At 37.3% G+C, this 23,233-nt stretch overlaps 5 protein-coding genes and 1 pseudogene across 7 annotated transcripts; 4 read left to right on the top strand and 2 right to left on the bottom strand.

The window, feature by feature from the left end:
• Positions 1 to 4,581: 4,581 nt before the first annotated feature.
• On the bottom strand, positions 4,582 to 7,320 carry LOC140811341 (aspartate carbamoyltransferase 3, chloroplastic-like; annotated as a pseudogene).
• LOC140811987 (uncharacterized) lies at positions 7,211 to 11,273 on the top strand. Its single transcript, XM_073170135.1, has 5 exons — positions 7,211 to 7,533; positions 8,357 to 8,513; positions 9,093 to 9,143; positions 9,391 to 9,483; positions 10,886 to 11,273. Exons 1-5 carry the CDS (start codon positions 7,415 to 7,417, stop codon positions 10,943 to 10,945), a joined length of 480 nt encoding a protein of 159 aa, XP_073026236.1. The 5' UTR covers positions 7,211 to 7,414; the 3' UTR covers positions 10,946 to 11,273.
• Positions 11,274 to 12,431: 1,158 nt separating this feature from the next.
• Positions 12,432 to 13,449, top strand: LOC140812169 (uncharacterized). Its single transcript, XM_073170377.1, has 3 exons — positions 12,432 to 12,447; positions 12,534 to 12,712; positions 12,795 to 13,449. Exons 2-3 carry the CDS (start codon positions 12,571 to 12,573, stop codon positions 13,232 to 13,234), a joined length of 582 nt encoding a protein of 193 aa, XP_073026478.1. The 5' UTR covers positions 12,432 to 12,447; positions 12,534 to 12,570; the 3' UTR covers positions 13,235 to 13,449.
• A 1,070-nt stretch (positions 13,450 to 14,519) lies between these two features.
• LOC140813222 (alpha-1,3-arabinosyltransferase XAT3-like) lies at positions 14,520 to 16,265 on the top strand. Of its 2 annotated transcripts, none has more exons than XM_073171708.1 (2): positions 14,520 to 14,906; positions 14,986 to 16,265. In XM_073171708.1, the coding sequence occupies exons 1-2, from the start codon at positions 14,654 to 14,656 to the stop codon at positions 16,146 to 16,148; spliced, it is 1,416 nt and encodes a 471-aa protein (XP_073027809.1). In that variant the 5' UTR covers positions 14,520 to 14,653; the 3' UTR covers positions 16,149 to 16,265. The 2 variants fall into 2 exon arrangements, with proteins under 2 accessions (XP_073027809.1, XP_073027808.1); XM_073171707.1 differs by having other exon boundaries at positions 14,521 to 14,906; positions 14,983 to 16,265.
• A 1,922-nt stretch (positions 16,266 to 18,187) lies between these two features.
• On the top strand, positions 18,188 to 20,524 carry LOC140812683 (alpha-1,3-arabinosyltransferase XAT3-like). 2 transcript variants are annotated; one of them, XM_073171028.1, is made up of 3 exons: positions 18,188 to 18,523; positions 18,606 to 18,743; positions 18,822 to 20,524. In XM_073171028.1, exons 1-3 carry the CDS (start codon positions 18,409 to 18,411, stop codon positions 19,952 to 19,954), a joined length of 1,386 nt encoding a protein of 461 aa, XP_073027129.1. In that variant the 5' UTR covers positions 18,188 to 18,408; the 3' UTR covers positions 19,955 to 20,524. The 2 variants fall into 2 exon arrangements, with proteins under 2 accessions (XP_073027129.1, XP_073027130.1); XM_073171029.1 differs by having other exon boundaries at positions 18,191 to 18,523; positions 18,624 to 18,743.
• LOC140812684 (ribonuclease 3-like protein 2) lies at positions 20,325 to 23,069 on the bottom strand. The gene is made up of 4 exons (XM_073171030.1): positions 22,616 to 23,069; positions 21,961 to 22,113; positions 21,056 to 21,429; positions 20,325 to 20,617 (listed from the first exon to the last, which is right to left on the bottom strand). Exons 1-4 carry the CDS (start codon positions 22,994 to 22,996, stop codon positions 20,443 to 20,445), a joined length of 1,083 nt encoding a protein of 360 aa, XP_073027131.1. The 5' UTR covers positions 22,997 to 23,069; the 3' UTR covers positions 20,325 to 20,442.
• Between the last annotated feature and the right edge of the window lie 164 nt (positions 23,070 to 23,233).

Genomic DNA, 23,233 nt, shown 5'->3' with positions numbered 1-23,233 from the left:
ATGTCATCATAACCCCATGCAAAACAATCTTTGTATTCCTTCAACATGCTGATCAAGTCTTGCTTCAACTGCTCTTCCAGTAACTTACTCACATATACAACTTTTGGATTCTCAAGCTCCCCCAAGTTAATCTCTTCCAATGGGTCTTGAACTTCATGTTGGCCATCTTCCAGTTGAGATGGCGCCATCAACAACTCATCGACTTGGAGCTCATCATTTTCGTATTCTTCTTCTTGGACCACTTCAGTTCCATAAGTGTCCCATGCTTCCTCTTCCTTTAGTTTTTCCAGTACTTGCTGCACATGTGCCTTCCATATAGAGGTTGCAGCTACCTCCTTTCCTCGTTGGTTCGAATCAATCATCAATCTCCTCAATCAGTGGCTGAATTATCGGCCTCGATGGCACGATAACGGTAGGTTTGAGGATTCTTTCCAACACCGAGCTTGGAGTTGGTGTTTGCATGTACAGTGGATTTTCTTTCTTGCTATTGCTACGGATTTTGATGGGCCCAAAATCCCCATTATAATATCTGGCTTCTACTGCACTTGCACTTGTTTGGAACGGTTGTCCATCCGCTTCTACGACCTCCACGTCATCCCCCTTCCAAAATAACAACAGTTGGTGCATTGAGGATGGTATGCACTGGTTTGCATGGATCCAATCTCTGCCTAACAACGCTTGGAAGTTGGCGGAGGAGTTTACCACGAAGAATGCACATAAAGATGACATACTCCCCACAGTAACATCGGCGGGGAGTACCCCAATGGTCTTGGTAGTTTCCCCTGTAAATGCAGCAACCGAAACTTCTGAAGGGATCAAGTCTTCTTCATTTTTGCCTAGATTTTTCAACATTCTTACTGGGAGAACGTTCACTGCTGAGCCATTGTCAATCAACACTCTAGACACTGGCTTCCCATTCAAGTGGGCTTTGATGTACAACGGCCTTATGTGCTTGGTCATGGCCGGTGTAGGCTTTTCAAGTATCACCTGCTGAGGCTTGTTTCGGTGATCCTCCTTGATAATCACTTTTGAACTCCCTTCGGGGAGTTTAATTGCCTGATCTTCTTTTTGCGACGATTCATGGGGTATCAACTCCCCGTTCCCTTCTTCTACCATTTTAAATATCTCGGGTAGTATCACCACTCCAGTGGCACAATCCACAGTGATGTGAAATTCCCCAACGCGAAAATTAATTGATTTCCTTGCTTGATCATCCTCTTCGCTTAATAAATCATCATCGTCTTCAACAAACTTGTCCTCAGTAGCCGATCTTCCAAACTTAGATTTACTCCCCACTGGCTCATTGGAGACTGGAACATCAGTTTTGGATTCATTCTTCAGCTTAGCGAACTCCTCTCTTCTTGCAATAGCTCTTTCTCTCAACAGTCGTCTCTTTTGTGTCCTAGTCGGTGGCCTAGGGAACTTTTTGTGTTGGGCCACTCTCCAAGACTCACTGAACTCCCCTCTGGCTGGAAGAACGTATCTTGGCTTTACTCCACTGTTCTCAATCATTTTTCCTTTTGTGATTTCGTATGAACGCCGTTCTCTGCCGTGATCAGCTGATACTTTTCTGGTTTCCACCCTCCTTGACTCAAATTCACATGCATTTCTCCTGTTTGAATACCTTTGGTGATGACTGTGAGATGACTCCCCTCTGAACCATTGCTTCTCCATCACTGGTCTTTCAAGAAAATGTTGATCCCTCGGCCTAAAGGCCGCGGATTCACCAACACTTCTAGGGAAACGCTGCTGGGCTATTGGCATTCCATCGACACTGTGCCTTCCATGAGCTTCAAACAATTGACCCTTTGGAATCCAGTATTTCTTGATCACTCGGTCTTTCACTGCAAAAGATCGCCTTCTCTTCTCATTGAGAAGATCTCTCAAATCTGTCATATTCACATTAACCAAAGCAACGGGGGGAAAAGGATCGTCATCCACCGCCATAGACTCTTGTTTGTTAGGGAACTTCACAACTCCCTTGTTAATTCTGTCCTGCAAGATATTCTTGAACGCCCAACAAGACTTCGTAGCATGATTGTAAGAGTTGTGGTACTTACAATACTCTCTTCCCTTCAGCTCTTCTGTAGGTGGCATCTTATGATCAGGCGGGAATGTGATGAATTTTTCCTTTACCAAGAAATCGAAGATTTCCTCGGTCTTTGACGTGTCAAAAGTATAGTGCATGTCTTTGGGGAGTTGGGAGCTATTATTCTTTTCAGGTTCTGCTGGCTTCTTTTTTAGCAGGGGAACGGTGCAAGAACCAGCTGACCGAATCTCCGCCAATGCCACATCTTCCACCTCTTGATAATACGACCCCATAGCAGTTTTCTTCTTGTACGACTCTTCCCTCAAAAGCTCTTCGTATTCAGCCACTTTGGCGGCTAGCTCAAAGAAATCCCTGAACTCCATTCCCTGGAATTTCTTCCTTAATTCAAAATCTAGCCCCTTTTGTGCCATCTTCACGAACTCAGTCTCGGGTAGGAACACCTTGCACCTATTCTTCATCTTCTTGAACCTGTCTATGAAATATTCCACAGACTCTCCTTTCTTTTGAGTGACTCTGGATAAGTCGGCAATGCACACTTCAGGCTCTGTTCTATAGAATTGAATGTGAAATTGTCTTTCCATTTCTTGCCAACTCATCACTGAATTTCTAGGGAGCGAGGCATACCAAGCGAATGCAGTTCCAGTGAGGGAATTTGGGAATAGCCGCAACTTTAGATTGTTGAAGTTCTCCAAGTTGGCTAATTCCCCGCACTGGATGGTGAATCTGGCTATGTGTTCCATGCTGGACTGGCCATCCTCCCCGGAGAATAAACTGAACTCATGCACTCTATAACCCCTTGGGTACGAGTTATTCACGTCAATGTAGTCTGGATATGGTTTGTGGAACTCTGGGCGGCCAATCTGTTTCAAGGCCGGCCCATATAACTCTTGAACAGCTTCTCTCACCATTTCTGGATCAATCCCGTGCAAATTCCGAGCGGGGAGTTGGTGATGGTAATTTGCCCCCCGAGCTTGAAACCCTGCATTTAAACCAAAATTACCCCCTGGGAAGCCTCCATCTCCTCCTGGATAATCCATGTGCGATATGTCATCATAAGCTCCCGGTTGGTACAGAGGATTGGTCACGCTGAACACTTGAGCAACTGGTTGCTTCGAGCTCCCCACTCCATGAGTACGTGGATATGGCTGAGCTCTCCCTCCTAAGGTTTCTTCTCTCTTGTGAGGTGGTGTGTACCTTCTTTCGGGCTGATTTGGGAGAGTACACTCTGGGCGGCGGGGATCGCCAGCCCTTGAGTCTCCAACTCCCTGATCGGATTCATGAACTTGGTTGCTTCCCTGGTCAGCCTCTTTGCCAGTAGTATTTTGCTCTCCTCGAAGGGACTTACTCGGCTTACACAAAATGGATTTCAAACAGTCAGCCATCGCCTTAGATAATGCCAGTGAGATTTCCTCAATCTTTGTATCAGTCAGTTCTCCAATCACCCTGTTTGAGACTTGGTCATTAGTAGTAGAAATCTGTAGATCCATTTCTTCAACCTGTGGTTCAACAACGTGTTGTTCTGGCTGAGGCGCTTGAGTTCCCTCTTGATTCGCCAGAGACTCCCCACCCTCCTGATTCACGTTTTCCTTTCTTCTTGGCGGCATAGTGATGGTCCCACCGGGCGTGCCAAAAATATGTTTGCACAATATTTGGTATTTGCGGGCGTGCCAGGTGCGAAGTGCACCGATATGTGTGAAAATGATAAAAATCTAACTTCTAAAAACTTGACGATTATGGATACTAAATTTGACCGTCGGTTCTAATCTCCTAAAACAAATGCAACGCCAAAACTAAGAAAATTATTGGAATTTGAAGAAAATAAATCCCTGACATTGTTTATATTTTCAATAAACCGTAGGAATTTACAAGACGTAAAAATATAACAAATAGAATTGCTGAAACATGAAACGAGAAGATGTAAATTGCTAGAAATATGCTGGAATGATTAACGACTAAAGCTTGAAGATTGCAATTTTGCAGAGAGTATTTTGCAGAATTTTGTGCGTAGTTGAGTTGTGTTGTGTTTTGTGTGTCGCCGATGAACTCTTTTTCTTCACTGTGAGATATGGTTTCTTCCACTCCCCCATGACCCATGTTTCCCCGCTTCTCATTCCACGATCTGTCTCGATCCTCCCACGATTCTTCCCACGATTCTTCCCACGTTTTCTCCAACTTAACGTCTCGTGATCAGTTTAAATGGACTGGGCTTGCTCTGCTAAGTTTGATGGGCCCATACAATTTAATCGGGCTTGTATTAATTTAACGTGGGCTTCATAATTTAATTATTTTTAGCCCAAACAGGGAGTAAAAAAACGATAGACCAAATTAAGCTCGTAAGTCAGGTTATTATTAGGACAATTCGTCGGAAGCGTAAATATTTATCCTTTTCGTCATAAAATTTAGCAATCGTCAAAGCAAGTTCATCCTATTCTAACAAAATTCTAAACAAAGGCTTTCAAACACTTTCAGTACTAAGAATTACATTATCCAATGTCACAATAAGCAAAATATAAGAATACAATGGTCTACCAACATCTTCCGAAGTACATTTAAACCTTACTGAAACATCTTTCAAAAGTTGAGGAACAAGAAGAAAACCAATGCCAAAACTTTGTTAATGGTAAATTGAGCCTATCAGACAAAAATCCGATCACCCCGTGATTCTTCTTTCGATCTCAAGAAAGAATAGCTGACCAAGAATACATGTCGAGAACGAGCAATATAAAAGTCTCAGCTTCCTGCCTCACCAACCAAGAAGTAAGAGCTTCAAAAGAGCCATGCGAATACAGAGACCATTCTTTGCTTGTCTAAAATATGCAGCCCTTGGATCGACATCCACATCAACAGTTATCTAAAATCAATCAAGGAATAATAATTAAAAAATCGTGTCGAAGGGAACGTGTTGTTTGAAAAGAATCATAATGGAAGGTAACTGTGAAGCTGGAACCAGAACCTAACCTCATCAAGCCTTGGTAGTGGATGAATTACAACTGCGTGTTTCTGCATCACATCAAGGATATTCTGATCCACTATGTACTTTTGCCGAGCTTCTTCATAGAGATCAATTCTTTCCCCGAATCTTTCACGTTGAATACGAGTTTGGTACACCGCATCACATTTTGAAGCAACCTCCATTAAATCAGGACTTTCTTCTCATTCAACTCCCTTGGATGTCAGATAATCTTTGATGTCATCCTGAAATCGGAATATTAATGCATGATGTACCAAAATGTCACAAAGGATTTACTAATTGGATCCAATCTGCAATTTTATTGACAAATTCACTTTTCATATACGTTAACCAAAAATAGGTTCTTATATTAACTCCAATCAGTTTCACCTTCATCTTTACTACTTCAGGCGACACAAAGTGGATCTTAACATCCTTGTACTCGGCGAGTAAATAGGCAAGTGATCTGACTGTTCTTCCATAAGCTAGATCTCCAACAAGTTCAACTTTGATGCCATCAACTTTTCCTATCTCCCTTTGAATAGTGTACACATCCAAGAGGGCCTGTTCATTGCTGTAAAATTAAAAAAGTACAAATTCTAGAGTAAACGTTATAGTACTTAATACATTTTGATTTGCTAAATTCCTGTAAAACAAACAGATAAACATTATGCGCAAACTGGTGCAACATGTTATTACTGCTTCCTTTATACATTATTATTCAGATGATGTACTTACTTTTGTTATGAACACCCAGACGAGACAGACTGATTGTAAAGAGAAACTCATGTGGAAAGTTTAAAGTCATAACAAGATATAACTGATAAATGAACCCAGTGGCAACAATTATAATGTGTAACGCTAAGAACTGCACCAAGACAAATTATAAGGTTCAACAAAAAGTTGTTCATAATCATTATCTCAATACAGAAGCTATTCAGATGCATTTTTCTTGATACAACATAGTGGTATAAAACGTTTTCTGGTCCAAAGTTTACAATAGTTTGTCATCAGAGCAAAAATATGGAACTACGAGCTACAAAAATCTACGCATATAAACTCTGGAGACGCAATTCCCATGAAGTGATATGTAAATTACAAAGAATGTACTACATTTTAGAGTCTAAAAAAGCCAAGTGATATGTAAATTACAAAGAATGTAGTACATTTTAGAGTCTAAAAAAGCTAGACTTATTTTTAAGTATGTTGACATGTGTGTTGAAGAAGTAGTAGTTCATAATGTTGTTCAGATTGTAACAAATAATGTCATCAATAATATGGTTGCAGCTAAAATGATGAGAGAAAAGCGGTCTGGGGTTTTTTGGAGGTCACGTGCAACTCAAACCGTTAATCTCATGTTTGAAATTATTGACGAGCTTCTGAGATTTAAAAAAGTTATCGATCAAACCAAGTCTTTTACAGTTTTCATTTATGCTCACCAAAAAGCTTTGTCATTGATGATGAGAAGTTCTACAAAGAAGAGATTTCGACCAGATTTGCATCAAATTTACTCACATTACTGAGTTTGATTGAAAAAAAAAACTAGCTTAAAAGCCATATTTACAAGTGATATATACAAGAACTTTAAATGATTATAGACAAACAAAGAGAAATATACTTACTGTGATGAGCATGAGTTTCTGAAATAGTATGACACTTGTTTGAAATTATTTGCTGTTTTGGTAAGAGTTCCTCGATTAGTTGACGGAGATAGAATCAGACTTAGAAAATTGCTCCAAACCGGATTAGTTCAAAGAAAATGATAAATTGATTTGTATTAAACGGAAGAAGGCCCACGTACATCTCAAATTCACAACTGGTGGACCTCAAATTCATACACGATAATGTCAAACTTAGGTCTGAGTGAAAAAGTCGCGGCCCAGCTAGTAAATGCCTTGCCCGTGAATCCGGCAAACAATATATTTTATATTCTTACTTTCTAAATATTATATAATTTATAAAATTTTCATATATAAATTTATCTAATTTCATTTTATTATAATTAAAACTAGTTATTCATTCTGTGATGTGTATGGTGTACTGAAGAAAGTTGTTGTTTTTAAATTGAAATTTATTAATTTTTTAAATTCAAATGATAAGAAAGGAAATATCACATTTAATTTTATGGAATTGAAAAAATATTTTTAACGTTTTCTAATAAAAACATTCTTGTATGTAATAAAAAAAACGTGAAAAATTGCGAGAGACTTCAATAGGTCTCAGATGCAATAACATTTAATTCGTCCCAACTGCAACCCGCGTGACTTCACCTTCCCCAAATCTTTCTCCCAATCAAAACTCCGAATCCCGATCCCGGCATTTCGCCGATTATCGCCGCTCTATCGGAATCGGAAGGCGTAGCAAATCACAAATTTTGAATCATCTGCATATCTTTTCGATCTAGTTTAGAGGTGATGGCGGGCGCTGATGCTGCGGCGAGCCTCCGTTCGTCTGTTGCCCCTGCCAACCTGCCTCTCGTCTCTGCCTTCCTAGCGTGTGCTGTCGCCCAGTTTCTAAAGCCTTTCACTACTTGGTACTTTTGGTTTTACACATTTTTTTCGATTTTAATCTTCACGAAGTTGGTTGAATCTGATTTTGGCCACTGAAATTATTATTATTTTCAAAATTACCTGTAAAAGTTGAATTTTTTTTATCTTTTATCGCGGTACATGCTTTATTTGGTAAAATTGTTTAATTTGTTGATCGCTGGATTATAGGCGAGGCCGTGACAACTTTTTTCATTATAACTTGCATTCACCATGTTATTTCCTGTTCCCTTTGCAATTTGATGGGTTTTTAATATTTTGTAGCTTCACGGACAGAGTGTCATTCTGAAATTAAGGTCGTTTCTTACCTGATTTTCTTGCTAATTTGAAATTATTGTCTCAGAGATTATCGCCCATGAGTGGTGACGATTTCTCTTGGTTTGTAAACAAATTCAATTGAATTTTGTTTGGAGAATGCGCGTGGTTATTCTCAATCTTGTTGGGAAGTGTTAAGATATTGAAGAAACACACAAGTTGCATGTTTGAGTGGTTTTAACATATTAGAATGTATAATAAATCACAACAGGTTCCAAAGCTCTCTACTTTATCGTGGTCGTCTCATCTGCTGCTTTTGGTTTCTTTGGGTCTCATTTAGTGAGTTTTTCCTTTTAAAGTAAGAACGTCAGTTTAGTTTCCTATCTTGCTCAGTTGTTCCTACCTCTTCTTCTTGGTTGCTTTGGTGCAAATTTTTTAGGTCATAAATCCTACAGTAGCTTATTAGCATCTTGTCTCATAAGGGCAATTTTTAGTTACTCTTGTTATCTTGCGTTTTCTTGTTTGATATTTCAACATTGTCACTTAGACATGCAGGTTGAAGGATAAAAAATGGGATTCTAAAAGGATGTTGGGTTCAGGTGGGATGCCATCATCGCATTCAGCAACTGTTGCCGCTCTTGCTACTGCTATTGGACTGCAAGATGGAGCTGGGGAATCATCATTTGCCATTGCTGTAGTCCTGGCATGTGTTGTATGTACTTTCTAAACGAGGTTTCCTTCATACTTTTTGCATTACCTGCTTGTTTATGTCTTTTTTGAATAATTACATCAAAGGTTGTACAGTTTTGGTGTGTGGTTGCTATGGGGGATATTTTCCATTTAAAATTGTCTCAGAATTCAAGATTCATAAATGATTGCCTGACCTTAGTTTTGACATCGTTTGTTTCTCGAGAAAATTCTTTACCTAAGGACCGTGTCACTAATGGAGATAGAGGATATACCATTTGCCCTAATATAAATTTTTTTATTAATTTATATCATGTTTTCCTCAATGAAAAGAGACATACACAACCCTAATGTTCTTCTTAGGCTTAAGGTGTGGGCATATTAAGTATAACTACACATACTGTTTTGGATACTTATTGCAACTCCTGAAGTTGTGTTCAGTCTCGGGATACATTCACTCTTGTTCAGTCTCTTCCTCTTAAGAGAGATTCAGAATATATCTACGTATATTTCATTTCATATCATTTACAACTGGATTTTTTTGGGTCAAAATACTTAGTTAACAGACTTATTTTTTTCTTGCTTATTAATTGTGATGTATCAGGTAATGTATGATGCTACTGGCATCAGACTTCATGCTGGTCGGCAAGCCGAAGTAAGATTCTTCATGTTTATTATTGGTTCCTTTTCGCCTTTAGTTTCTTAAGGTAGTCGAATTCACTAGGTCGTCTGTTGTGTCACGTGGAGCTGAGATAATTGAGAGAACACTGCCTTGTGATAATTGCTTTATATTTGCTGCCATTAAACTATCAGGACACTTCACATTAATTCACTCACATTATAGTTCTGAGACTGATGAGATCAAACTTATTGTCATGTTTCTGATAATTTTATTTTTGCAGTTATTGAATCAAATTGTCTGTGAATTACCTCCTGAGCATCCTGTTGCTAACGTCAGACCTCTTCGAGACTCACTCGGTCATACTCCACTTCAGGTACGATTAGTCATACTCATATTGTTTGGCATCATTGCAACACGTTTCTTATGCTAAAAATGTGTTCCATAATACCAAGTTAATATGGTCTTATATGTTGTATTCAATTGTTACTGCTGGGCATCCTAGTCTGGGAAATCAATGGCTAGCTTGTGCATATGGTTCATGCCCGGTCATCATATAATTGCCTCAAGTGCGTCGGGTAAATGAAAACTAGTCGCTTCTCCCACCTGCATGAGAACTTGCATTTTTGAAGTGTACGAAACAGAGATAGGGTGGTTTGAATTTTTTTTGCCCGTGTTCTCTCATTTGCCCCTCACTCAGGAATGTTCCAGTCTTTATTATGAATTCACTTGTTTGTGTATTTGTGAGTCTCCAAAAAGAACTTCTAATCCATTGATTAAAAATGCCCTTACAAGTTGAGCTGGCTCATTAGTTTATGAGCAACCTCATAGAGTTGGCCTAATACAGCCTCATTTGACGTGGCTGGCTTGAGCCCGAGATCACACATGCTTCTATTTATGATATACTTGCTCTCTTTTTCAGCCAAACATATTAGGTGGCTTTGAAGTAGGCATAAAACAAGTTTCGAGCCAAATACTAATAATTTCATATTTTTTTAGCAAGCTCAGAATTAACAATTTTAAACTCAAGTTTGGCTTGACTTAGAATTTGAACTCAAACTATCATCTTTTGGTTTGAACTTAATTATCAAATTTTATTCGATAAATGCCTAAATTATGGCTCGTGTTCGTTTTGATGTTATGAATAGATTTCAAATATGTTCATTGTAGGTATCATCTAAAATCCATTATTCAAATCCATCTACCACATGAAACCTGTTCTTCTGAACGTATACTAAGATTGTATGGGTTTGAGTTGTTGCAGGCATTTGATGATGGAACAGTTTTGAAGTTATGATTATATTTCAAATAGGTTCAATTTTGGTATCATTTAAAACCCATGATTCAAATCCATCTACCAAATGGAACCTGTTCATCTAAGCAACTGCAAAGATTGTATGGATTTGATTTGTTGTAGGTATTTGATTTGATGAACATTCGAAATCCATCACTTAGTTAATAAAATGATCTTGAATTGATAGGACTGAAATGGATTTGAAAATTCACTTAAATTACATTCAGCCAGACAAGTAAAATGATCTTGAAATTGATGATTTCAAGTACCTCAATATAAACACATTCTAGGACAATTTGTTCCCCTGTCTTCGTGCATGCCTTCTCTTTTGTTCATTGCAGTGGCCTTGTAAATTATAGCCTATAACTCACTGGTTTTAGTTAGATATCTGAACTCTGAATATGAAATGATATTATCAAAAATCTCTTCACTGAGTTATTGCCTTCCTTGTCGTGGATGAAGGTCGCTAATTGATTACCTACAGGTTTCTGCTGGTGCTTTGCTGGGGTGTATGGTAGCATTTCTCTTGAGATGTTCTACTTAAAGTTTTTTTTTTACTTTTTGATGGACACGGCAAGATATGAAGCACAATCTTCCGTAACATTAAACAGCCAACTCGAAGAATTGGTAAGTAAAAAGCTGTTGATGCAACTCATGTACCCAGGGGATGATAATTAAATGAAGTCTATCATGTATGCTTTGTATAGTGACTGTATCGGCTTTCCAAGTGTTGTTGCTGTATATTGACAGCCAGCTTTTCCAATTATATTTTCAATTTTGTTGTTCATAGGTTAGGTTACAGTGAAAATTATGTTATGTTTCTGTCCGAATACTATATGTTTGAGGAAAACAAAACGTTGCATTGGCAAGGATACTTTGAGTGAACTGCAATACTAAAACAATGAAGAATCTGATCTCGTTGCTCACGGTATACCCTCTAAAAACTTTTGTAACCAAACAATTTTTTTTTTTAAAAAAAGCGTTTCTATTTCGTCGACTCCTGGAACCATATGAACTCTTATCATTTCTAAGCTCTTTGTTTACTCAAGTTTATTTTTTAATAAGAGCTGGCATTTTGCACTCGCGAATCGTATTTGTCAAATTATTGCTATCAAGTTAACTGGAGCTGTTCATCTTGTTAGACTGGGTGCTTTAGAACAGTCAAATGATTTTAACAAACATTGTAGATAATGTTGTTAACATTTTGCCATGGCTCATCGAGTGGTGTCTTTTAAATAAGTTGGAGCTTCGAAAACTACACATTATATGTCAATTTGAGGTACTTTTATCATCTTATTTCCTTGTCAAAGGATTCAGAATAGATGCTGCATAACTAGGATAAGCATCATATCTTATTTCTGTAACATTTTACTATGATAAGTGATACCACTACTGCTACATTTATTATTAGCTGGATAATTTCTTTTAAAAATAGTTCGATTAATATATTAAACTCTTTACATTACTTAAACCATATGTATTTATCATATGTTTAAAATTTTTTTAAAATCACAAGCTTTACAGAAGCAGATGAGGTATAGTCACAGTAATCTTCAAAGATCAACTTTCATATCTGTGGACCAGTGGATCTTCATTTTTTGCCCATATATAGTAGGGTACCACTTGTCTACTCTCCCCCAACCTTATCCCCAATGGAGTAACTCAATCCCGACAGATATTTTTTGACCACATTATCGAAGTAATATATTGCCCTACAGCTTACTCACTTGCCGTATGCAAGCACATTCGTGCTTCATCTAAAAAAATATCTGTGTTACAACTTGAGTGCTGTATAGCACATATCAACAATAGTATAATATCATTTTGTGATTGATTTTCAAAAAATAATAATAATAATAATTTTGTGGTTGAAATTAAAAATTCACAATTGCTCGTGAAATTCTAGAAGTTTGTTAATGTATTTTTTATGATGGGATGTTTTTATTTATTTTTTTATTTTGATCGTGGAACAAAAAAAACAACCAAAATAAGGTCTGACAAAACATCCTCGCATATATGTGTATGTATCGGTCGAGGGGATGTCCCGTGCTCACATGTATGTATGTATGTATGTATGTATGTATGTATGTATGTATGTATATATATATATATATAAGTGACATCGATTAAAGTGACGTACACCAATTGAATATATCTATATCTATATATATGTGTGTGTGTGTGTGCAGCCATTCAAATTTCGAATACAGATCACTCACCACAATTCAGCACTCATTCAAAGTTCAAACACATGGAAAAATTCAAGAAAACCCAGATCGCAGAGCTTCTTCTAGTGGCCGCCGCTCTCCTTGTAATTATAACACCCCTTTTATCCACTGCATCTTTGAGGTCAGCAAACCTCTACCTCGTCGTTAATATTATCATCATTGCAGTTGCAGCAGAAGCTGGGCTCTTCTCCTTTTTCCTCGTACCTGAAGAAAACAAGAAACATGCTGCTGCTTCTGTTGTATCGCAGAATCCCGTGAACATTTCTGGGGTTTTTCCTTATCGAAAAGAGAAAATGGATGGGACTGATAGGCCCCGTCAATCTTTCATGGCTACCCAAGTTGTCCAAAATCGTTCCCCGGACAAGGTTTTCGGAGCATTTCACGAGGTTCACAAGGATCCGAGCATCTTCTTCATTGGAGGTGGCGAAAGTACCGAAACTGAATCGAAATATGTTGCAGATGATAGAGGAGAAGAAGATGGAGAGGTGATCAGCGGGCAGGAATTGTTTCAAAAAGCTGAGATCTTTATTGGGAATTTCTATCAGCAATTGAACATTCAAAGAGAAGAATCATGGAAGAAACTCCATGATTTTACTCACAGTTAATTGTAACTGAAGAAACAAGATTCTGGCTGTACTGATTTTCTCTCTCTTTCTTTTAGATTGAACTGGGTGACTGATGGGCTACATAATATCTGGGGCCTAGTTTTTAAGCCCAACCTCTTGGAACGGAATTGGGCCTACTTTATGATCCAGTTTGTAATTCGTCTGTCCATTTCATATTTATTATTTAACTTTAATTAAAATGCATCAAATAACTTGACCGTGATCATTTTTAATATTTTCCTAATATTTTTTTTTATATTCATGAAATTTTTCAGAAATACAATTTTCGTATAAAATATCAAAAAAAAAATTAATTTATAATTTGAATGTGACTGCCGACGATCTAGAAAGTGGTATGCTTAATTTTTTACTTTGGATTTTTCATTAGACTAGTATTAATTGGTCTTGATTTGCCTCAATCACATCCAAACTTCGCCCACTATCAATAAAAAAATCACACACTAAGAAAAAGGTGAAGTTATAATATTTCGAATAATCGATAAAGTAAACTCTTCTGGTCTTCGATACATTATTTCGGTTTTCTCTTCATCTTTTCTCGTGTAAGTGTTGGTTGGGTTGTCTAACCATTAATGGTCAAGAATTCAATTTATCCCAGTCAGTTTGTTATACTTGCTATAAATAATAATGTATAATAATTTGTTTAAAAAATAATTTGGATTGAACGTTTGATATAAATCAAGGGTCGCACTTGCGGTATCCTTAAAACATGTGACATATGTCACGTAATAGGAAACGCACGTAACTAAATTGTATAATTGGCCAAAAACAAAAAAAATCGGTGTAAAAATATTGACTGCTATTAAAACGAAGACAATTTTTCATGTGGAAAAATGAAGACAAAATATTAAAAGAAGAGAAAAAATAAATATTTAATGGAAAAATGAAGACAATTTCAAAGACGACTTTAGTTAATAATTTTATTTCATGAATTAATACGAATCTTGGCTGTCGAGTCAAGTAAAGTCTACAAATTTTAAAATTAAAGCCGTGTAACACACCATTCCCATTTTCCCAAATCTTTACCTGTCTTGATTTTGTCCATTTTTTTTAAATAAGCGCATGGTTTCATAATTATTTATTTAAACGAGCTGTGAATATTTTATTAGAATTTGTCTATGAATTTAAAAATATTTTATATAATCAAAGTTGATTATCGTGGGCTCTTTTCGGAAAGACAAATTGGCACCTTCTCCCACTATACTATTCGTTACCCATGAATCATATTATATAGTTAATTATTAGTATTAATGAATAATACAATATGAAAAGAATGTCCAAAAAAATATGCAAGATTGACGTTGGAAAAAATTGAGATTTTTGGTATCGAAGAAATTGCGGGCGATGGTCTCTTCCGTTACATGTAAAAGATACCGAAGAAATTCCTGAAAGTAGCCAAAAATGGAGAAACTCAAAATGCCATGTTTTCGTGCCACTCCGTTGATTTTCTTGATCATCTTTCCTTTGCTTTTTATTGGTGTTGATTTCTTCTGGGGGAACACAGCTCTTTCTTTTCATGGATGTAAATTTTTTTTCTCTTCTTCTATTCCTGCAAGCTCAGAAACCAGCTTCAGCACTGGAAAGGTAATCAATAAAGCACCTGGAGATCAACTGGGATTGATGAAGTTTCAGTTATCAAGACTCGTAAAATCAGGTCTATATTTTCTTTAATTTCTTCTGTAAATTTTCTACTTGGGAGAAATTTTTTTGAAACAAATTATGATTTACAGGAGAAGAAGATGGAAGAAATCTTGAATCCAGTGGCTTCGCATGTGACAAATCAGTTCGCTCTGTGGTCTGTGTAGCGGATCAGCCTGTAAAAATCGACACCAGGAACATGACAGTATACGTTTCATCAAACCAGACAACCGAGCAAGAAACCATTATACGGCCTTACGCGAAACAAGAAGATGAAGTCCTCAAATCCATCACACCTGTTCGTATTTTTCGACAAGGAAACTTCATGAAAATTCCGCCGTTTTGTGAATACAGGCACGAAATCCCTGCTGTAGTTTTCTCGACAGGCAGCACAGGCAATGTTTTCCATGAAATTAGTGAAATAATAATCCCTTTATTCATCACGACGAAACAGTTCCAGTCTCGGGTATTTTTCATCCTTGAGGATTACAAGCCATCGTTCATGGCCAAATACGGCAAGATTTTGTCACATTTATCCGCTTTTGAGGTCATGAATCCAGCTTCAAACGGAAGTGTCCACTGTTTTCCAGGTTCAGTTATTGGTGTTAAGTATAACGACAATCTGGCCTTAAATTCAAGTGAAATCCCGGGAGGATATTCAATGTTAGATTTCAGACATCTTCTCAGGCAATCATACGGTCTGAGATTCACACACGTTTCACAGATCAGTAAACCGAGGCTACTGCTGTTATCTCGTACCAATACTAGGCGATTCTTGAACGAAAATGAAATGATTTTGATGATGAAAGAGTTGGGCTTCGAAACAATCGTTGTTAAAAGATCATCTTTAGCGTCGAATCTGAACAAATTCACAAAAATGATCAATTCTTGCAGTGTTTTGGTTGGAGCTCACGGGGCCGGACTCACAAATGAGTTGTTCTTGCCTTCTGGTGCTGTGATGGTGCAAGTAGAACTACTCGGCACCGAATGGGCATCGAACATGTACTATGGCGACACGGCACGTGCAATGGGGGTGCACTATTTGCGCTACAAAATCGAACCAGAAGAGAGTTCCTTAGTGAAGTTATACGGAAGGAATCATCCCGTAATCACTGATCCTGGATACATGTATAACAATGGAGGATACCGGGCGGCCCGGACTGTGTATCTTGATCTTCAGAATCTAAGGATCAATCTTGTGAGGTTTAGAGAAACACTTGTGGAAGCACTAAGCATAGTTACTGATTTAGAGAAGTAGATATATAAAGTTTTGTGTTTGGTGATATACTGATATAGACATATAGATACATCCGCTGTTTGTAGATACGGGGATGATAAAGTATCGGGCCTGGAAAATCCATAGCCTGTTTAGTTTTATATATTTGAGGAGTCTTCGAAATCTGATGCATTCTTTGAAATGAACTATGTTGCATGATCATCAGGTACTATGACAGCATTTATTATTTATTTGTATGAAGATGGAATTCGCGGTTCCTATCCCTCTGTGCATATTGAGTAAATCATTGAATTAACGTAATAACTTACAAACAACACTAGTTAAATAAATTACATTGAACAAATCAAATCATGTTTGAAAGATTCGTCCAATAAAGTGTTGGTAAACTATAATTATCTTATAAACTTTCATCTACTACAGTAATTCAGACACTCTGAACCTACTCGAACACCGTGAAAGTCGCCATGATAGTATTTATTGATCTGATTTAGTGAAAATAATTAACCATATGAAAAATTTTCAAATCAAGAACTCTTTTCTTGAACAAAAAAAAGAAGATATGTAGTATTTTTCTATGTTCAAGCTGGAACATTTTTAAAAGTCAAGATTCAAGGAGGATTACTATGACCAAAAACTATGAGAACATGGGAAGTATCCTAAATATTATTCATTTGCAAAAAAATGAAACAAAAACTTGTCTGTCTCCACGCGATGTTCAGCTGTTCGTATACAGAAAACTTTGAAATTATCAGAAAACGAGAGAAAGAAGTTGCTATCAATATTTAATGAATACTCAGAACTGTAAAAAGAATGTGAACCAAACTGCTAATGGTGGTCAATTCAAAACACAAGTTGTTTATTTTTAATTAATTCCATTTTGCTAGCTCTCCGGGCGGCTTTGGAATTCGGAGCTTAGAAAATAAATAATTTGGCTCATTCACATGCTACAACTGGAGTTGTCAGGATAATCCTTCTTTATTTGGAATTTATTGCCGATTATTATAGTTAATTATAATCACATGATTTGGATATATTGGACTGTATTATGGCTCAATTATCATATTTTAATTAATGTAAAATATAGTTAGTCGGCACTAAAACCAAAAACTCACCAATTTTTTTTAGCCATTTCACATTTAGTTTTTTTTTATTGTTGTTAACCTTACTTTAAAAAAAATTCAATATATATGTTAATTTTGTCCAAATTTGAATCCCCCCACCCCCTTTGTATTATTATGATCCTTTTAATGTTTCAGCAACTTTAATTTGCTTTAGAAATTTGAGATGATGGAAGACCAAAAAGCAAAATCAAACGGAAAATTTCAATCATTGGATGATCGGACAGACAAAATACTGTTTAAGCCACAATTTTTTCATTGTATTTTATATACAAAGGAAATGATGATTTTATTCATGAAATGAAATTCTTATAACATATTATAAAGTGTAAATAAGACAAATAAATTCACCAAAAAATTAATGTCAATAATCTACAAATATTCAACGGAAGAATAGGTCTCTTGTTAGACGGTTTCACGAATTTTTATCTGTGAGACGTGTCAACCTTATCGATATTCATAATAAAAAGTAATACTCTTAGCATAAAAAATAATATTTTTTCAAAGATGACCCAAATAAGATATCTGTCTAACAAAATACGACCTGTGAGACCGTCTGACAAAAGATTTTGTCATTTCATAATTAATTATAAGTAATGAAATTCTCAGCAGAATAATTTTTGAAATCGAATCTTATATTATGCGAAAATATCGGTTCTTGTCACCTAATTATCTACCAATAAATTTTGTCAAAAGTCAAATAATCAAAGAAGACGTCGCCAAGAGGTGCGTGCATAATTCTTAATCGTTGAACTTTCTTAGAAACGCTGATACTTCCCATGTAATGAAAAAAAGAGAGTTTTATGCAAAGGATAAAATAATTAATACATCAAGCAAACAATTAATTGTTATAGGTTAATTAATAAATCAAGCGTAAACTAAATTTATTATATAACCTGGACTGATAGTAGCTGTAATAATTACTAAAGATAAGAGATACTTAACCACGCAATTTAAAAATTAAAAAAAAAGTCTCCTTCGATTAAACAAATGGCGTGTAGTTGTAAAAACACAGAAAATAAGAACAAAAAGTATGCATCTTTTGGACAAGAAATTGTTCTATTCTTTCTCTTTGTTTTTTTTATTGCTTTTGCCTCATCAGCGTATAGATTCGTTTCTTGCATCTGGAGAACAGTTTCTAACAGTTGTTTGTGCAATCAGCAATGAAGAGAGATCATAGGAAGCTGTTTTCTCGTACAACTCCATTGATTTTCTTGCTGGTGATTCTTTTGCTGTATGTTGACTTTTTGTGGATTCGTTTCATTCGATTTGATGAATGTAAGTTTACCTGAATTTCTTGTTTTTGATCACTTTGTTTGAACTTGTAATTCCTTCATAATAGTATCTGAAGTTTGTTTAGTTTACATGGAATTGGCAGGGACGCAATACATCTCTACTTCTAAAACTACTTCTATAGACAGATTAAAGATTAGAATGAATGAAACCGTGAAAGAATACCAGGATTCCATTGATTTTCTTTTATCCAGACTGGTGAAAGGTTCCAAAATATTCGTCTACATGAAATACTTTTCCTGATTAGTACTTCGATATTAAGATTTTGGTGTAATTTTTTCAGGGGAAGATCAAGAAAAGCTTCGAACGACAGGATTTGTGTGTAATCCTGAAGTTCACTCCATACACTGCGTTACAAATAAACCTGTTGGGATCGACACCAGATCAATGACAGTTAGTATTCCGTCGAATCTTGCCGATCAAGAAAGCGTGGTTCGGCCATATGCGAGGCGAGAAGATGAAGTTCTGCTCAGAAGTGTCACCCCTGTGAGGATATTGCAGGGAAATGTTAGTTTACCAGTTTGTCAGTACAATCATCAAATCCCTGCTATAATTTTCTCATCCAGCGGATTTGTGGGGAACATTTTCCATGAAATCAACGAAATTCTAATCCCTCTTTACATAACCACAAAAATGTTCAAATCCCAGGTCCAATTTATTCTGCTGGATTACAATCCTTCATTTGTGAGAAAATATGGGAAGGCCCTGGATAAGTTATCGGATTATCCTATAATAAATCCCGCCATAAACAAAAGTGTGCACTGCTTTCCAGGGGGAGTAATCGGGCTCAAATTTCACGGACACCTGTCTCTAAATTCCAGCGACATCCCAAAAGGACATTCCATGCAAGAATTCAGACAGTTTCTTAGGAAATCCTTTGGCCTAAAATTCGATCATGTTTCCCAGATCAGAAGGCCTACTGTAATGCTCTTATCCAGGAGAACAATGAGACGATTCCTCAACGAAGAAGAAATGGTTTCCACAATGGAGGAACTAGGATTTCGAGTCATTGTCATTGCCAGAGCAAAAACGATCTCGAACTTGAGACTGTTTGCGAATTACATAAACTCATGTAGCGTTTTCGTGGGAATTCATGGGGCGGGTCTGACGAACGAGCTTTTCTTGCCTGATGGCGCTGTAATGGTGCAAATAGATTTGATCGGCCTTGCGTGGGCTGCAGCTACCTATTATGGGAACCCTGCCCGTGCAATGAACGTGCATTATTTGAGATATAAGATTGAACCGGAGGAGAGCTCGATTTCGAAGGTTTACGGAAGCCCGAATCATACGGTTTTGACAGACTTCCATTGGCTCAGCGTGGAAGCGGGGAGGGAGGTGTATCTAAACGGACAGAATGTAAGAGTAAACATTGCAAGATTTAGGGAAACAATGGTTCAAGCAATGAGCCTTCTTTGAGATCCTGTTACGTGATCATACGAGATTTTTTATTTTTGGGTGGGTGGGGGAATTTTAATTATAATTGATTTAAAAGACTGAATTAATTTTTTTTTTTTTGGATTGGCTGCTTGTTCTTAGCGTAGCCCTGATGGGGAATTTCATAAATCAAAGAAATTCGTGGTAGGAAATTTGTGTTGATTGTAAAGCTCACCCGTGCAAATTTATGGATAATCATCCTCTCAAAATTGATTCACTATTCCAAAGGGACATCGGGCAGCGAGGGCTTTGTATTGACCAGCAGAACATAAGAATAAAAAATGTAGAGTTTAGGCAGACAATAGTGAAAGCTTGGAAACTCATATTTTGCGAGATAAATAGTATTTGCTGATTTCACCCAAGAAATAGCCAGAAACCAATATAAACAATTCACACAACAAAAGCAGTCCCCCGGTGGCACATAATTGTTTCAGTAGTTTAAATAGTACAATGCAATGTTTTTTACAACTTCACAGGTATTTAGACTCTTGCAGACCAAATAGCATCGCAGAAGCTGCGGAGTTCTCAGCTTCTTTAACTCTTGACTTCTCATTCCCCTTCACGAAGAGTACACCTTTAGTAATTTCAATTTCAACCGAACAAATATACTTCTTCTTATGAGCCAGGCCAACCTCCTCTTGAATTCTACACATCGAAGAAATCAGCGATGTAACATAACCAAGAAGGGATGCAGGGTCTGAATTGATCACAAACACAATTATAAAGCAAGGTCATAAAATTAGCTGGGTGCTAGTCGGGTGACAGACCATCAACTAGATGATCAACTAGACGGGATTCCACGGTATACCATAATAAGATGAAGTTTGTGTTAGGACAAGCCAACAAATAACATTTTTTGTTGGACTTTGGTTTAGGGCATAAAAAATTAGTTTCATTTTTAATTGAGCTTTTGCTTTAGATTAAAAGCCTTTTAAAAAAAAGGTAATTTTCGGCAGCCTAAGCTGGCTGACTAGCACTTTTTCAGTGCGGTCGGCCGGCGCCAAGACAATGTCTTGATCAACTTCGTTGTTTACAAATGCAATAAATTTTCGCATAATTATCTTCCAGCAGGAAAATTCTTACTTGTAATTTGGTTTGGGCCATTTCTTCTTGGCACATATCTCATGCAGCTTATTTTTTGCTCCTTCGATTTCGTTATCCCCATTGAGTTGACTGCACGTATCTACCATCTTTATATCACTAGATTCATAAGACAACCTCTGAAGAGCGATTTTTGCAGCATGTAGCTTTGCATTTTCTTTTTGCTCAGAAGAAGCTGAAGCCACAAAGTGTCCGTCAACATAGACACTTGCAATATTTCTGTCTCCATTTCTCCAATACCTTATGTCAACTTGCTTGCCATCTTTTTGGCAACGTTCAAAGAGCGTTGTCACTGGTTGTGGTTGTTGTTCCAACACATCAAGCGTGACAATAGGCTCTAGAAGGTCTCTGATTACCTGAAGCGTGAATTCCAAAGAAAAACTAGCAACTTAAGAAGGGATTTTTGGAGGTATGTTTGTGTTGATTCATATATATCGAAACCGGTAAAAAATCTTAAACAGCTAAACGGGACATCAAATTATAAGAAAGGATTAGTGTAATATTTATGGCATGTTTTTGCAGCCAGAAAGCAAATATATAAAACAATTAGTATCAATTTTCCACAGCTAAACGGGACATCAAATTATAAGAAAGGATTAGTGTAATATTTATGGCATGTTTTTGCAGCCAGAAAGCAAATATATAAAACAATTAGTATCAATTTTCCACCTAACTCCTTTTCTTGTGCCTAACTCACTGAACTAGCAGGCTTCGCTGCCAAAGCCCTACCATAGCATAAGTGAAAAATGCTTATGCCTATAATAAGTAACAAAATTTTGGCTCTAAACACATGGAATACACTATCTGTTTGGTAATTCAATACAACAGGCATAAAAAAAGATGAATTAAAAAAGCAAGGCAGAAAAAAACGGAAAAGCAAGACTAACCATCCACATAGCATTTGAATTGAAGTTACAATCAACATACACAGCAGCAGACACTGATTCTACAATGTCAGCAAGAACTTTTGGGGCTTTAATCAGCCCTCCATACACTTCTGGTCCTTCCTCTTGCTGTACCGCTATCACGAATTCCCTTACCTGAAATACAGTTATGCAAAGGGACACAATTTTGGTAGAGTCCAATATCGAAAAATTGGCCTAGCTTCCCAACAAGCACTTGGTATGCATATTTACTGGGTAATTGATGGATCCATTCTTGGGTGAAAGGACCCGCTCAAGTGCTTATTGGACAACTTAACCAACTTCACAATATTCAACTCGACCAAAGCCATGTCCCCGGAATGGCCACAAAATTCGAAATATGTGTCAATCAACAGACTCAGGCACATGTACTAGTTTGCTAGTTGCTAATGCAGTAATGTGTAAATGTCTTCAATCAAATAGCAAAGCTCTGCCGCCAAAATTAAACATCAAGTCCGACAAGATCAAACAGCCTCAATCTTTAAACAACCGATTCAAGTGCTTTTAGTGCCATAAACGAACGATTAATCAAACAAGCAAAAACGTGTGCCCAAAGTTTCGATATTTTGAACCGTACAACGCAAGGTGATGGATAATAGAAGAAAGAGAATATAGATACCCTCTCGTCAAGGATGGTGGCGTTGTGGCGGACATATTTGTAGAGCTGGTGACGGACGGCGATGCGCGCGAGCTTCTCTGTGCTAACGTTGGCGGATCGTATGAGCGAGAGCTTACCTTGGTCAAGGCCTGGGTAAGCGATGTAAAGGTAACTACTGATTGCTAAGCCAAGAACCGAATCGCCTAGGAACTCGAGGCGCTGGTAGGAAGCGGATTCAGTGTAGGAGGAGTGAGTGAGTGCTTCCTCAAGTAGCTTCTTGTTCGTAAAACTGTAATTGAGAAGATTCTCCACCAGCCTCACCGACGTGGCTATGTCAGGTATTTCTTCAGACTCCTCCGCCGGATAGCAGCTAAAAGAGTAACCGGCCGGCCGCGGATGCATTTTTTTTTTTTTTAAACTCTGTCTCTGACTAATCTTTTTTGGTTGGGAAACTTTGGCAGAAGACAGTACAATATCAAAATAGAGGGTTTTTTAATCTTTTTCAATTCATCGGAAAACTACGAGGGCCGTGAGAGCATAGCAGATGGGCCCCATCGCCATGTGCTTCTCTGCACCTCCCACTAATAAAGAATAAAGTGTCTCCAAGTAATAATTCGCGTGTCCACCGGGCCACGAAAA

The sequence above is a fragment of the Primulina eburnea genome, chromosome 14, assembly GCF_022965805.1.
Source record: "Primulina eburnea isolate SZY01 chromosome 14, ASM2296580v1, whole genome shotgun sequence".
NCBI lineage: Eukaryota > Viridiplantae > Streptophyta > Magnoliopsida > Lamiales > Gesneriaceae > Primulina > Primulina eburnea.
The sequence above is the reverse complement of the archived record's forward strand: the minus strand, read 5'-3'. Positions and strand labels throughout refer to the sequence as shown.

Excerpts from the sequence above, each read along its gene's own strand:
- LOC140811987 (XM_073170135.1), top strand. The coding sequence starts at position 7,415 with ATGGCGGGCGCTGATGCTGCGGCGAGCCTCCGTTCGTCTGTTGCCCCT. Across the intron at positions 7,534-8,356 it reads CTAAAGCCTTTCACTACTTG|GTTGAAGGATAAAAAATGGG; the intron begins GTACTTTTGGTT and ends TTAGACATGCAG. Across the intron at positions 9,484-10,885 it reads TCGGTCATACTCCACTTCAG|GTTTCTGCTGGTGCTTTGCT; the intron begins GTACGATTAGTC and ends GATTACCTACAG.
- LOC140812169 (XM_073170377.1), top strand. The coding sequence starts at position 12,571 with ATGTGTGTGTGTGTGTGCAGCCATTCAAATTTCGAATACAGATCACTC. Across the intron at positions 12,713-12,794 it reads TAGTGGCCGCCGCTCTCCTT|TTGCAGCAGAAGCTGGGCTC; the intron begins GTAATTATAACA and ends TCATCATTGCAG.
- LOC140813222 (XM_073171707.1), top strand. The coding sequence starts at position 14,654 with ATGGAGAAACTCAAAATGCCATGTTTTCGTGCCACTCCGTTGATTTTC. Across the intron at positions 14,907-14,982 it reads ATCAAGACTCGTAAAATCAG|GAGAAGAAGATGGAAGAAAT; the intron begins GTCTATATTTTC and ends TATGATTTACAG.
- LOC140812683 (XM_073171028.1), top strand. The coding sequence starts at position 18,409 with ATGAAGAGAGATCATAGGAAGCTGTTTTCTCGTACAACTCCATTGATT. Across the intron at positions 18,524-18,605 it reads TTTCATTCGATTTGATGAAT|TTTACATGGAATTGGCAGGG; the intron begins GTAAGTTTACCT and ends AAGTTTGTTTAG. Across the intron at positions 18,744-18,821 it reads TTTATCCAGACTGGTGAAAG|GGGAAGATCAAGAAAAGCTT; the intron begins GTTCCAAAATAT and ends TAATTTTTTCAG.
- LOC140812684 (XM_073171030.1), bottom strand. The coding sequence starts at position 22,996 with ATGCATCCGCGGCCGGCCGGTTACTCTTTTAGCTGCTATCCGGCGGAG. Across the intron at positions 22,114-22,615 it reads CCACCATCCTTGACGAGAGG|GTAAGGGAATTCGTGATAGC; the intron begins GTATCTATATTC and ends ACTGTATTTCAG. Across the intron at positions 20,618-21,055 it reads TGGCCCAAACCAAATTACAA|AATTCAAGAGGAGGTTGGCC; the intron begins GTAAGAATTTTC and ends TTCGATGTGTAG.